At 47.5% G+C, this 15,759-nt stretch overlaps 1 protein-coding gene across 2 annotated transcripts in view; it reads right to left on the bottom strand.

Moving 5' to 3' along the window:
* The window catches only part of TTC28 (tetratricopeptide repeat domain 28), a 171,550-nt gene that overhangs the window by 67,893 nt on the left and 87,898 nt on the right, over nt 1-15,759 (bottom strand). For both annotated transcript variants that reach the window (XM_063350762.1, XM_063350763.1), the window contains 2 exons: nt 3,985-4,132; nt 969-1,241 (listed from right to left, as the gene is read on the bottom strand). In XM_063350762.1, coding sequence (XP_063206832.1) covers nt 969-1,241; nt 3,985-4,132 — 421 coding nt within the window. The remainder of the gene's footprint in view (nt 1-968; nt 1,242-3,984; nt 4,133-15,759) is intronic.

The following is a 15,759-nucleotide window of genomic DNA, read 5'->3' as shown; positions in this document are numbered from 1 at the left end:
CAAGTGATGCTCCAGTGTGAGAACCAGCGGCAGAACAAACTCATCCTTATCTTTAATACACAGCCCAAACTCTCCTCTTTTCTGGCCTTCAGAAACTTCTAGAATAACCATCAACTTTATTTTTAGAATTGTTTTAATTTCTTCTTTGGCCTAACAGTTGGCAATTTCCCATTCTTCCATGTTTATTCCTTGCTTGACATTAGCAATTTGTTTGTGAAAACGAGTCAATGACCCAGGCTTAAACCAAGCAAAGGGCGTGCCAGCTCTCTCCTGAAAGCAGTTCGGCAGCACAGCTCAGCTCAGCCCAGCCACAAGGCACATCTGCTACGGATCTCAAGACAGCAGTCCCTGGACTTCCAGTGAACTCTCCTGGCTAAGGCCCTCAGTCACTGTCTTCTCCACCTCTGCAAGGTCCCACCTTTCTGGGTCACGTACCGTCTCCTGTCCTACAGCAGCCTGAAAGCTTGAAAGCTCTGTGTTGTGCAGGATAGACTGTACGCAAGAGGGATTTTCCAATTTGTTTGTTTTTTAAACCCTCTTGTTCATCCATTGTCTAACTCCTGATTTGTTCCTTCCCTGGCAACTGCCTCAGAAGCTGAGACTGAGTGCCTTTTTCTACCTAATTCTTGAAAAAACAGATTGCTTCGTTTAAGACTCATTTAAGGTTTTGAGCCCAAGCCTACAGAGAGGATAAGATCAGTTCCCACATACCTGACACCAGAAAATTAGAGGAGCTGGTAAAATCTTAGCACATTCATTGATGATTTTTTACCTCATTTACCCTCACACACAGGGGTAAAAAGGCTGCACAAGCCTGTAGTTTGCACATTTCAGAAATTTCAGATTTGATTTAGCAGCTTGTGAAATCCCATAGAAAGCTGAGCATTATAGAGAGATGCTGACGCAGCCATTCATTTGTCCCATCAGTACCAATCCAGTACTCGAGCGAGTGAAATGAGAACTCTTACCTAAAGTCTTGGCTACGTCCAAGTCCTGCTGCATGTATCCAGTGCTTTTCTCCGTATTCCCGAGGGACCAGTATGCACTGCTCAGTGCGGAGAACACCGATCCCCGCAGCTTTAGGCTGCAGGTGCCGATCTTCAGGGCAGCCTCCAGCACCACCACAGAGGCCCCATGGTGGCCCGCAGTCAGAAGTTCCTGGCCAATCACCGACACCACAACAAAGGGGCTCTTGTCCAGCTTCATCTTCTGCAGTTGTTGATAGGTGGGCTCCAGGGACTCTGAAATACATAAACGAAGGCAGAGTTACTCAACAAACCACGTTATTTGCATACAGAAATCACTTTCACAACTCATCTTCATTTTTTGGTAACCAAGTGATGCACGAATTAAGGGCCAGACTGCTTAAATCAACCCAAGAGTTATTATGGGAACTCAGGGCTCAAATGCATCATCTAATATTTAGCACATCAAGACAGATCAAGTAGCAAACTGACATTTTCCTTGCAGAAAGCCCTTCAGGAAGACAGCACAAGCATTCAGAGCTCATACTGAGCTCCAAAGACTGGCTTAACAGCAGAAGGAATATCGAAAACACCTGTAGAGTTTTGTAGGAAACTGGAAATGGGCCATCAGCAGTGGATAAGAGCACTGCAGTTTCTGCTCCTTCAGCACAAATTTCAGCTGAACATCTCCAAAATCTGTGCCTGTCCAGATACCACAGCACAGAACGTGCGCCAAGAGAGGTGACAGAAACTGCAGAAAGAAGCTACTCCTTCTTCTGCAGAAGATACTCCTGCAAAACGACAGCACTGGACCTGCCACACTACTTATAATTGGTCTAATTGAATCCATCATTCAGATGATAAAAGACCTTGGCTGCATGCTTCATTAAGGACATCAATATAACCGGACTCCAGAACTTGCTGGCCAAGGGGTGTTTCTTGATTAGATGCTCCCACCTGAATCAACACTTCCACGGCAACCTCAGAAAACCACCTGCTCCCTGTTTTCATCATTTCTGTCTCTCTACAATCACCAAGTGTATAAACAACGACAAAAGAGAATTTTAACACTTCCCTGAAGATACGAACAGTGTGAATGCGATGCCAGTTACTGACATCCAATTAGATCTAGGATTAAATGCAGACGTAAGAGAACAGAAATAGTCACCGTGACATGCCACCACTTAAGCTTATCACTGCAAGAGCAGGTACATACTCAGTTCCTGCCTTAAGGAGCTTACTTACATTCCTAGCCAGGTAATCCAGGCAAACACGGGGAGAGAGAGAGAGGGGTACAGACAAGGAGAAAGGAAGAAAAAGGAAAACCCAAGGGAAGTGCTCCTGGTAACCCTGAAGTCCAGTAGGAAAGGCAGAACCAGCATGGTAACAGAAAGGCAGACATGGAGCTCATTACTGCCGTTGGACAACAGCAAATGATAAAGGACAAAATAGCCACAACCGGGTGAAAGACGCAACAGTGATTCAGTTACTGGGGGAGTTTCACCTTCATCTCTGCGGACCCCCCGAACCCCTCAGTGTCTGCTTTCAATACCCTTCAGCACACCGCCGACACTCGCAGCCCTTTTGCCTTTCCGGTTGCTCCTCTCCTTTCTCTGAATGCAAGTATCCTGGAAGCTACCCCTCACACCAGCCTATCCATAGCTTCAAACAAACTCTTATCCTGGTGGGATCAAGTCACACCTGGTTTTACACCAAAGACAGTAGCCGGAGAGATCTTCTGTCTCTCCTAGACATCAAGCTTTTGGAAAGGGGACCAGAACACCACATGGCAACTGGTGAAGTGGTTGCAGAGTGCCTGGCACAGTGGGACCAACATCCTGGATACTTCGCACAGTAGTACAGCAGATACATGCTCTCAAAGTAAAACTAGTACTTTATAAGCAAGGCTAATCTAAAATCTGCCAAACCAGCCAGTGGGAGGATAACAACTGGGAAGCAGCATCACTGAGAAGCACAGCAGGGAGCAGCAGTGTAAACACACAGCTGCAGCACAATACAGCAGCGAGATCATCCAGCCAAATTTGGGGATGCTCCCATAGAAATATCGCATCATCATTCCTGCTCAGCAGCAGCCACAGTACCTTTGGGTGTCAAATTAAATTAGCTTCACAAGGTAACTGCTATATAGGACAGAAACTTCCAGATGAATTCATTTTAGAGGATGGAGAAAGGCACTGTAAAAAAGGAAACATCAACGGGGATATTTTTTCATTTCAGCGCTTCTTGGCCCCCAAGCCTTGGGGCCCCCAGCAGCATCTGCTGAGGATGAGAACTGCCATCTTCCCTCCCGGGAAATACCATTAGGACATTGCAACACAAAGCTTGCAAGAGAAACAGAGCCCAGAGAAAGAGAGCAAAGAGGAGACTACCTCCTTCCTCTAGAGAGGAAAATCCTGGAAATGGGGATATTAGGAGAGAGAGGCAAAACGCCATACAGCTAATGCAGCTTCAAGGTCCGTGTGATTTCAACACTCTTCCTGAATATAAGTGAATTAGCAGAGCAGCCTTTTTGCCTTCTGGAATGCTGTGTTTTGAGAGACATTAGTACCACGGAAAAACTGCTGATGTGCTCTTCTGGGCAAACACTGGCCCAGGGGCATTTAAGACTCCCTATTCCCAAATGGCCAAGCACCAGAGCATCGTGGGAAGTTGCTCCAAGTAATACTAAAGCCGGGGCCACAGCAGTGCACACCCCTCTGCACTGATAACAGACAAGAGACAAACGAGCAAGGATGTCATTGGAACTGCCACACAACACTAGTCCGACTCATCTCCAGTGCCTCTCCAGCTGGCTATCACCATCTCGCTGTCCCACTGAACCAGAATTTCTTTTCCCTCCTCCTCCTACTTCAGGCTCCTTTCTCAGCACCCGCTGACTCAGCGGAGAAGTCAAATCCCCAGGTTCTCCCCTTCTCAGATGGTGGCAGAGCGACCCACGGACTGACACTACCCCCTCAGCAGCAGATCACCACCCTTGAGCAAACCTCCTGGTGCTTACCTCGCATGGGAGATTTCATGGCGGCCTCGACCATGCCAACCAGAAGCTGAAGACTCTTGGGATCTTGAGCCAGTCCTGACGCAAACGCTGCCAGTGCATCTGCATGGCGTCCAAGATACTGAAGGGCCACACCCTGTCGGAAGTATGCCTGAAAAGCCAAGGGAAGAAGAAGAAACGCCAATTACTTTATTGGTAAAAGTCACAAAGAACAAACCTGCCCGTAACCTCGTGCTGGTGGACGCTGGGCTATGTGATTACATTCTGCCTTCTTTGGCCACTGGCTATAATCAGAAAAATCCAACACCACAGCCTGGTGTGTGACTGCCACCCAGTCACTTATCCCCTCGGTGACATGACTTTCTCATCCTTTGCAAGGTCTCTGAACCGCTCTGGAGACCAGGGATAGTAACTACTATTAAGCCAAAGCTTTCCCCTTGGGCTTGGCCAATTACTTACTCTTATCTACTTATAACCAAATACTTATTTCTCAAGACCTCCATTTCTGTTCTCTTGGCTCACACTGCATACAAATAAATTATTTCCTTTCTCTGCAGTTCTTGCCAATGAGTCCAACACAAACACTAGTACTGGAAGAGACCAAAATGCACTGAAAACTCAAGATGCAATGAAAGAGTTACCGGGTAAGAGACCAGAGAATCCACAATCCAACATTTACTCAAGTACTCAGGGATATCTGTAGCACAGACACGCAGACACCATGTTACAAAAGTCTCGAATCTTTAAGCACCTTTGATGCCCGTTATTCAGGTTTTATCTTATGTCCAGCTAACACCCTTCTGATGCAAACTTTGCTGCAGTTTTGGTTCATTCAAAGCTATTTCAATACCACAAATAAAGCTGTCAGAACAGAAGGTAAAATATCATTTGCATTTCTTCAGAAGTGCTTTAAGAACCTAATACTGCTCCTTGAGATTGGCTTCTAGTATTGCTTTAAAGGATAAGACCTCATCACTATTTCTATCCATCTGTAATAGAAACCTGCACTCAAGATACATTAAATACACACCTGTGGAAGCTTTTTACTTAAACAGGATAAATCTCCAATTAATATCCAAACTGGTATTTCATTAGAGCTTTCAAACACTTTTGGAATCCAATCCGGGGACGCAGAGATTAAGGAAAATCAGAAATGACATGAGAAATTTATAGACATGAATATTTAATCTCTTTTCCATTAGTAAGCCTTGATTGTAGAACCACTTTTAATGAATTCAATGAAAGCAGAATTCTTTTCATTAACCTTTAGTCCAAATGTGTTCTTATTGAACCAAACAAGCTACTGTACTGGAAACCCAATTCAATGTTAATTAGATTACTAGCATGAAGCTTTAAATCAAAGGAAATACTAAGAACTAACAACGTGCAGAGGCCATCAAGTACGAGTCCTCCCAGCAGCGAGCGAGCTGTCACCTAGATCATGGCGTGCACTTCTAAGTCCTTTTTTTTCCCTGGAATTATCATTTAATTACTTTCTTTACCACCCGATGACAGAGGCAGTTTGACACAGCGTGTCTCTGATGGGGACCTTTCCAGGCAACACGGCTGGTCCAGGACAAATGTGCCTGCCTGATTCAATTACCAAGGATGAGGGCACAAATACGCAGCAGCCAACAAGGGAACTCCATGGCACGTGTAGGCGTCTCCAGCACCTCATGCTTTACAGGAAGGTAGAAGCCGGCCACCTCCTCTCTCGGAACCCATACTACCAGGACAGATGGCACATCAGGGAAGATGCAGCATCTTCACCATTGCAGAAAGTCCCAGAAACCCAAAATTCACTTCTACGCAGGGTTTCAAGGAAGAGCAGGAGGGAGACGGATGCTACAGGCAGCGCAGGGAAGCCTCCCACAGCCTACAGAAGACAGGAACACTACAGCTTCTGGTCTCCAAGGTTCAGAAGGTGCCACGTGGTGTAATCCTCTCTCACGTCCCATCCCACACACAGAAGGGCTGTAGGACAACAGGCAACATACTCTTCAACTAAAGGTACAGCAACAACTAGCTTTCATCTGTCCCGTGAAGGAAAATAGTCCCTGTGAGGAAAACGAAGAAAAGGCAAACTGAACAAAACACAGGGGAAGCCTCTGCCCTACTTGCAGTTCCTGTACAGAAATCCAAGGGAACATCAGTTTCCAGCAGGAGAAAACACACCATGGGTGCAACGTCACAAAAGGGGGGAAAAGAAAAAAAAGAAAAAAGAAATGAAAAGCCTGGCCATGAGTCTCCGAGCACTTTGTTTGCAGAGGAGTAAGAGGCCTGTTCTGCTCACCACGGCCTGCCCAGGAACGCCACCAGCCTCACACCACAAGAGAAGGGCCCTGCCATGCTGGGATGCACCAGTGGCTGCAGTGGGGACACTGGTTTCTAGCACCTGCCCATCCAGCCCCATCACCTTTGTGAAGCACTGAGCACAGCCCAAACACCGCAAAAAGTCCTCATCCTCCGAGCTCCGCACACAGAGGAGACACCACAAGCTCCAGACAAGAGGAGAGAAGAGGACGGGGATGAGATTTGCAACCAGGACACAATGCAGCACCGGGCATTTCAACGTCCTTTCTGGAAAGCGGCTGCATCCCTTCCTCACATCTATTCCTGGAAGTCCCCCCTGGAAACCACTTAATTTGAATACAAACACACCATTCAGAGCCCAAAAGAAAAACCTATTAATCATAACCGCAAGGAAGATTTTGGCCAATTTTTCTCCTGCAAAAACCCCTTCCTTCCTTTCTCCTCCAGTTTCCAGCTTATACAGAACGCTCTGCACGCACTGTGTACCCCAGAGGCCTTTAACAAAATAAATAAAAAGCATTCACATCACCTATTTCCTCCCCAAGAGGCAGTCACAAGTTAGTTTAGCATTGGAATGAAGACACCGTATCAAGGGAAAAGATCTGCAAAGAGGAAATGGTGAGAATCACCCTTTGGAAGAGGAGAGGAAAAGGAAAGGCAGGGAGCCAGCAGCTGCAGCTGAAGAAATGAGACAAGGAGCCGCTTCCCAGCCCCGACACAGACAGACTCTTCCCACGCCTCTGCGAACTTTACATTTTTAATTGCACTATGTGAAGATAGACAAGTACTCACTCTACAGTAAAAATGACATTAATTTTCCAGTGACCCCAGGTAAGAAAAAACTATTGATTCCTTTAAAAAAAGATTAAATCAAGGAGAGAACGATGTTTTGCTGGAGACAGGACAAAGGAACTGCAGGCGTCTTCTAACCTGTGGCTCTTTGCATCCTCAATGTTACAACAAAGCGCTGGAACAATCTTTTTCATTTTTTCAATCTCTGCATCGTACTTTCCAGGAACAAGGCACCGTGCAAAGAGAAAGTCCGGCTCTCAGCTGGAATTTGGCACCAGACGCATCTCCCTCAACGGGAACTCTTTTCTCCTCACGCTGGCATGATGGAGCACACGCTCTGCTGTCCCCATCTCCAGATTCACTCACGTGCCACAGGTTAACAGCTCCGGCACCCAGCCCCCCAGCCAGAGCCCACCCAACGTTGCACAGCGCATCTACCGACGGCCCCCGCAGCAAGAACGGGGATACAGCACTACCAGCCGCAGCCTTTTGGGAAGGAAAGAGGACTATAAAAGGTAAAAGGCAGCTTCACCAACCAGCCAATCTTATCAAGTCACGGATACGATATTAGAGGGGTTGTTGGCGAGTAATCCCACGCGCCTGTGGAGCTTTAGTTCTGGGAAATCAGATGGTACTGCAGGCTCACACGGTCATCTTTTAGCCCACTGGACAACTACCCTCACTTCAGCCAGTTCAGAGATCCCATACAGCCACGCGGAAACGGCCCGGGAAGGAGGACAGGGAATAATTAGTGCTTTTTATCCACAATGCCATTGAAAGCACTGTTGATGTTCTGGAAGCAAAAGTTAATTACTCTAATTAATTAACTTGCAAAATATATTTGACATTTGAGACTTCAAAGCCGTGCAGAGAACTGCCGCTGTAACAGAGGCTGCTCCCACAGCACGCCCAAGGACAGGACGCCAGCGACCTGAGGCTGCGCTGCACAGCACCCATCCAAAAGGTAACAGGGTTCCCACCTCAGCCAGTACCCTCAACTTCATTTTAGACAAATTGTATGAACAAGAGAAGAACACAAAAGACCTTCCTAATGGGACACTCTGGTTTTATGGAGGCAGCTGCCAGCTGGGCTGCAGCAGAGTCAATGTCTGCCTAACCAAGCTTAAGCTCTCTCTACGATTCCAAGCACGAGTCCGATTTGTTCTACTCAATTTATTGACCAGTGTAGTTTCTATGCAGGTTAGTATTTTTCATCTGCGCTTATTACAGCCCTTTTAATGCACAAGGAGAATTTCTATCTGTCCTACTAGGAGTTGCCGCGGGAGTGACTGCTGCAGTGTCCGGGCAATGCACGTGTGAACGTGCTTCTTAGTTTTTTGATCCTCATCATCTGAGATCCCATCTAGATAACTGTCTAGACCCTGAATATTAGATTTCCACATGCAATCTGAAACAGGATTAGAACGTAAATGCCATCATTGAAACAGCCAATATTAAGAGGGGGTCTGAATTTTTTATTAACCTTTCTAATATCAATATGCAAGAACTGTTTCAGGCAGAGCAATAGTAATTGGTTTATAATTAATACAAAACATGCAACGCAGATAAAATCACAGTACAAACAAACAGCTTTTATGAATATGAATGGAACCTCTACATTTCCCAGGATTTTGCTAAATAAAAACAAGCCCCGTAAAGGAAGCCCAAGACAACTCAATGCATTTCTTACCAGGTAAGTATTAAAATATACTCTAACTTTTTGGGCGGGGGATCTAGGTAAATACTCATGCTGTGCTAGCATCTGTAGGAGGCTCTGGTACAACTCTCTGGCTCATACCATTTTCCCCCGTAGAATCCATGCCAATAAACTGTTGAGATCCTCAGCGCATCTCACGTGCAACGCTTGCAAGAGTGAGAGGGAAGCAGCCGCCGCAGGAGCTCAGTCCCGTCTCGCCACAGGCTCTTCTAAGTCTGAAGCATGAGCTTGGAGCCGAAGCATGGTTCTGGAATATGATTTAGCACCAGGGTACAAGCATTTTCCTAACAGTAGCCCACAGTACACTCTTTACTGGGCAGGATGATATGCTGTTTATAAATATTTTAAAACAGCTAGAACTGGGGGATTAACTGGCATGTAGGAGCCCTGTGAGAGTGTCACCCGGCTGCCTGAGGACACGCCGAGAGAGCCAAGCACGAAACCGGGAGCCCTGCCTTTCTCTCTGACGTAGGGTAGAGTTTTGCACGCAGCAGACGACACGTGCAGGGCTGATCCCCCCGAGCGCTCCGACAGAGACCCTGCTGGCCACAGCCTGCCCACAAGGAACACAGCGACAAAGACTATCCTGCCTTCGGGATCAACATCCACGGAGGGCCCGGCACCCCCCTGCCTCCCTGGACACCCAGGGGCTCCCGCGCCTCCACCTGCGCCTCCTCTGCACAGCCCCTGTTCTGCAGGTGGTCCCTCCGCCATCGTACCCAGCAACACCGCGTCGCCTTTCTGCGCCCACGCCGCCTTGCTCGGGCTCATCCGATAATTCTGTCATCAAACTTCACGCTCAGAGACTCATTTACATAATGAATTGCTGGCTGATTTGTAACTGGATAATGGAGACAGAAGAACGAAACTGGAACGGCATCAGAAGAACTTGGAGCAGAAAATTACTGTCAAACAAACATGGAAAACTTGAAAAAAAATGGCTCAGCCTTAGACAAAGGCTCCCATTGTACACAGGGGAGGAAATTCAAAACACCTTTATATTCACGTCGGCTTCAGACCCTGGACAACCAGCTATCTGGACAGGAAAGGCAAACACATAGAAAATGCTTTTTTCCACAACGCTGCCTCGGTTCGCCAGATCGGGAGATGATGCCAAAAATAGCACAAACAATCTAGGATGCATTTAATCGGCCTGTCCTGAGCCTGCAGAACCCCTCCTGGACAGACGGACCCAGTGTCCGGCATGGGGCTGCTCGGCACCCACCACCAGGTCCCTCGGTGCCACCCAGGCGAGCCAGGCCACCGGCCGATGGATGCGACACCGGTGACGAACGAGGAGGAAAATGTGGGAACAGCCGCTACGGCTTCTTGGGGCCAAGCACCAGGTTGAATCTTTCCTCTCCTCTTGTAACTGCTTTACAGCCAAATTTTAGAGAAAAATACAGGACAAATCTCTGCTGTGGGGTTTCAGGAATGTGAGGAGAGGGAAGAATGCGCTTTAATTCAGAACACATGCAGCACACGCATAAATACTGCTTGCCGTCCACAGGAATCGAACTCCCGCTTTCACAAAGTTAAGGCTGCATCCTAGGTAGCAACTTTCCTTCAGCGTCTGTACGCTCAGCTGGCACCTGAACCACTACGGTGAGTCTGTCCTGAAGAACAAGCACAGACGTGACAAATCTGCTGTCGCTGCTGCGTAGCTTCTCTATCTTCTACCCGTTTCCAAGGTGTCTCTTACAGGAACTACACTACCGAGAAATGGAAATTTCCTCTAAGCCCCACTGAGCCTGTACAAGGTGGGAGATGTAGAAGATCATGCCTTGTTTTATCCAAAGAGCATTTAATTATTCTCATTAATTGTGCTTCTACTACCTCCAGCGTGAGACCGTGCGCAGATCATTTGTCCACCTGTAATTAAATGCAATTGTCAGTAATAAAGAGCCACATCCTGGCTCAGTTGGTTTGGCCAGCGCAGACGTTAGCAGCCCCGCTTCGCACACACGTACTGCTGCCGCTCCGCTCTTGCCCACTCTGGGCTCGCTCTAGACAACTTAGACGCCCTCTTCAGAGGGGACCCCTCACCTTTCCTAACCGCGCGTGGTAACAGCCCATCTTCCCGCCTTTATCAGCTACAACTCTTAAGCCTTATTTAATAGCAAGAACTCGCCACGAGTGGAGACAAGAGCTCAAGACAAGTAACAGCCCGTTCTGCGGATGCCCCAGTAGAGCACAGGGGAAGCACGACCAGCCCCTGGTGTTTAATGCTGGCAGCACAGGTGCAAGTACAGCATCTTCTAGAATTCCTCTGCAAGTCAACAGGGACAAAGTTTTGCCCAATTTCTGGCTAAACAACTTGGTTTAGAAATTGCAGAAGAAAAGATAAGCCACCTTTCACTCTGCTCAGAAGTAACACTGATGCTGGTAAGATACTATTGGAGATCGAACAGACACAGAATTACTGAAAAAAATAAATGGATTCAATGACACCTGTAGGCTGTTTCTCAGTGAATTCTGGGGCAGCGTAAGGATTGTTTTTAACACCATATTACCTAGTGCTTTGTTTAGTTTCAGCACTGTACCATGATTTAAATTGTATTAGTGTTTGATATGTTTGTACACTGACAGCGTACATCTGCACACAATTCTCCCAATTCTAACAATGCTGAAAGTGATGAGAACCTTTGCGCAGCTCAGGAATATACAAACACATGCTACTATTTGTTCTTAGACCGTTAAAAGCAAAAACAAATGAAAAAAGCAGTACAAAGGGGAAAGAGGGAATAATAAAAATCATGTCCTAAACTGGAAGACATCCACCACAAGAACTCTTTTTGCTATTCAGCTTGAGCGTTCCAGCACAGAGTTTCATTGTCTCACTTGAATTACTCATCTGAGCAGCAGCTCAAATGACTGCCACCCCCTTCAGCAATGCTCCATTTTGCACGCTGGCAGGCCGCGCGAGTTTAGGTGGATCACACTGAAAACCCACAATAAAATCCCGAAACGAGACATTAAAGCATCTGGTCAGCCCACAGTCATGAGGCTTGGCACTCACAACAAATCCAGCGGGGGATATTTCAAAGACCCACGTCAGCCAGCACAGCGCTCGCGGACTGGACGGAGAGTCCGACATCGGTGATCTGCACTCACAGTTCAAACAGGTCTCTTCCCAGCTGCCCGACTCCTGATTAACCCACCATCGTGCAGTGATTCGTAATTGCCATCTTGCAGTGAGACTATTGAAGAGGACCAAAATCCTGACATCTGGACATAAGAATAAATAACGGTATGGTGGTTGTTGTCAGCATTACTCTGTTCTTTCTAGGCCAGCAACTCCAGCAGACAACAGTAAGGGCACATCTGCACATCCAGCTGAGGTGCAGCACGGTCACCAGCTGGGTCTCTGGCTGAGGGAGCACCCGGCGCCAGCAGCACCCAAACCACAGGGCAGCGCTCCAGCGGCACTGCCATGGGCCTGCAGGAAAGCTGGGGAGGGACCCTCTATCAGGAACGTAGTGATAGGCCGAGGGGTAACAGTTTTAAACTGGAAGAGGGGAGATTTAGATGAGATCTCAGGAAGAAATTCTCTGCGGTGAGGGCGGTGAGCCCCTGGCCCGGGTTGCCCAGAGAAGCTGTGGCTGCCCCATCCCTGGAGGGGTTCAAGGCCAGGTTGGACGGGGCTTGGAGCAACCTGGGCTGGTGGGAGGTGTCCCTGCCCAGGGCAGGGGGGTTGGAACCAGATGGTCTTTAAGATCCCTTCCACCTCTAACCATTCTATAATTCTGTCACTCTATGAAAATACTGGAATGCATCTGACAGCAAAGCCTCCTTTCAGCCTCACAGTACGCAGACGTCAGACACCCTGCAGGTGACCACTTCCTAAGCAATGACACCTAAATTACCAGGAGAGAGACAAATTCATTACAATCCTTGTCACCCTTGAGACACTGCTCAGGCTGCCTTGATGGAAGCCATCAACAGACCTTCTTACCCAAGACCACAGCCAACCACTCTGCTACCAGCGTCCTTCTGCATCCCCACTCCCCAGCACGACATGTCCTGCTCCCCCTGGCAGGTGGGTCCCGACAGTTCGGTCTCTCAAAACTACCTCCATGCTTTCGGTTTTCTCCAAATCTAGGTACTCTTCCTCTGCACAGAAGACTAGATCCCTCTTGGCTTCACTCTCTGGCTGCAAAATCCCTCCATGCCGTGTGCTCCTCCACTATCTGTGGTACATCGGCCTGTTTTCAGCTGCTGTTTGATTCCTGCCTTTCTGGAAAGCATTTAGCATTGGAAATGCACACACTTGTCCTCACTGAAGTACACTGAGATAAAATGGGATTCACAAAAGGGCAGGGCTCAAAATTAGTTCAGGATATTGAACCACCTGCACAAACTAACGCAGCAGCTCAGCCCTCCCTCCTCCCAGCTGCGTGGCTGAGTCTGGCCACCTCACCTAGCACGGTGATCCGTGATCTGCCAACCACCTTACAAACTCAGCTCAGACACGTAAGAGACGATCTGTTAAAGTTGGGAAAATTAAGATTACTAATTACATATGCTGCCATCCGCTTATGGTTTCAACAGCACAACTTTGTGGCTTAAACACTGGGAAATCAAATGTGATCTTCCTGAAGCATCCCATCTGGAAACCCGAATCAGATGGGAAGCAGAGGCGACAGCTCAGTGTTTCCGCAATGTGCGCCTTCACTGACATCCCCAGAGCGTCTCACGCCGACTCCTTCCAACCTGCTGCCAAGTTACAGGCTCCGAGCAATCACTGAAGGAGCACGGGGGACTTCTGGGGTCATCCGACAAGTTTGCTCCTCATTTTCACCTGGAAGTATTTGCTTCAGGATTGCTAAGAGAGAGGTGGATGGATATTAGGTGTAGCAGTCAACAGTAATGTGAAAAGAATCAGCAGAAATCCTCTGAGATTTCGTTAAAGCCGTCACAGTTCTACGTTCATATAAAAAGGGAGGGAGGGAGAGGTTTAGAGAATCAGGTCTCCTACCTTAATCATTTTGCGTATTTTATCCAAATGACTCAAAAACTCCATAACTGCTAAAAGTCAGATAAACCTTGATCAGCATCAAATGTACACAGCAATCCAAATGTCAGAAGAACTAGTGCATTACAGTATTTTAAACAGGCATTTCAGGATCTTAACACAGACGGTTTTCCCAACATATGAGACACATTTCACTGAAACAACAGCTCTGCCTACATCCAAATATTCGTAGAGGTGCAAGCGTGCTGGAACACACCTTGAGAGCCTCCAGAATTACAGTGGGCTTTGCGGCAAACGAGCCCTGAGCCATTTCCCTAGAATACATCTCCATGGGGCCATGCTAAAGACTGCCCTGCTCTTGAGCTGCACCCTTATCTCAGAATAGAAATAAGCGAAGAAGAAAATAAAATCTTAACAGTATGATCTCTAAGAGCTGTCAAAATAGAAGACAACAGACAAAATACATAGTAGTAAAGGGGCTGGATAACGGTGGCTTGTAACATACGCACGCCCAGGTGGCTGTGGTGTACCCTGCAGGATGGAGCTGGTCCGCGCCCCTCAGAGAAGACCCTCAAGCTCCGAGGATTGTGACAGAGAAGCCCAGCACACACCTCCTGCAGCCACGGGCTCCTGCCTCCTGGCTCACAGTCCCCCCGTCCGCGCTCAGTCAGCGCCGCCTGCCAAGAAGGACAAAGCTGATGATGGGGGAAAGGGGAAAAATCAAATTTGCAAAAGTACTAAATATATAAATCTCTTTGGCCAAGGTGAACGTGGGAAAAATTCTTCAGAAGGGGCGTCACATTTAGCAAGTTTTGCCAGATCATTACTCTTGTAATGCAAAGGGGAGAAACAGCAACACCGTGTTTCCTTATAATGACTCGCCTCCTTTATCACAGATCTCTCAAGCACCAAGTAATTTAGTAGTTGCTATGGAAACTGCTAGTTTTTATTGAGCAGCCCTGGAAGGGTCAAGAGGCACTATCAAAGTGGCCAATTGTAAATTATTTCCCTGCTAAACATCTGCTTTATTTTAGTTGCCCTACCACTTCTCTGTTTTGTTAGAACAGTATTTGGACTGACTCCAGAATAGGTGTCATTCTTCAGTGGGGCTGCAACAGGTAAGTCCAAAAATAGCAATTTTCATGCTCTAATACACGGTAAAATCCATCATACAGAGGAGCGATACTGAGGGCAGCACGGCTAAGGGACTGTGGATTATTCCTTCTCCCCCACGTCAACACCGACCTGAGACAGTGGGAACCAGCATGAAGAGTTTGTTTTCACCGCGATCCCCAGAGGCTTCATACTGCTGCTTATGACAGCCACGAAAGGAATAACCTGCCGGCCTGATCCACTTGTGCTTCGGAGAAGGGATGGCACGGAGCAGTAGGAGCGCCCATCCCAGTGCTCAGCTTCACAACTCTGAGACGGGTCTGTGCTCTAGGACCACAAAACATCACCTGCCTGCACTGGACTACCCGAAAACAATGTAATCTGCCTTCTGGTACTCCTCACACAGAGACTAACACCTGAAATTACAACCGCAGTTATAGCGGCATCTGTTCCTACAGGCAAGGAGAACAGCGAGGGCACTGGCTGCACTTCCAGCTTTGCTGTTCAACTCACTGGATTTGTTTCTGTCCCACGAAAGTGCCTTCTTCCCAAATTCCTTATTATCCCTATTTCTTGAATGTGTATCTATTGTAAACCCAAAACCATCAGCAAAAAGTAACAAGAGTGTAGGAGGAAGATTTCCTCCGAGGAGGACAAAAGAGCTTTTCAGCGCAGAGGCACTCCCGGCTTCTCCTCCATGGACAGAAAGCTGCCCTAGGCAGCATCACCTGCAAATCCTTACTCCAACATCTCGTACCTTCAAGCTATGACTGTATGTAATTCAAATAACGGGGGTGGGCAGGAGAGAACATTTTATTACAGAACACACCTGAATTTACGAGGCTGCACGCTCTCTAATAACCACCAT

Source organism: Chroicocephalus ridibundus, chromosome 13 (genome assembly GCF_963924245.1).
Source record: "Chroicocephalus ridibundus chromosome 13, bChrRid1.1, whole genome shotgun sequence".
NCBI classification, from domain to species: domain Eukaryota; kingdom Metazoa; phylum Chordata; class Aves; order Charadriiformes; family Laridae; genus Chroicocephalus; species Chroicocephalus ridibundus.
Note: the sequence above shows the minus strand (reverse complement) of the source record. Positions and strands in the feature narration are given on the sequence as shown.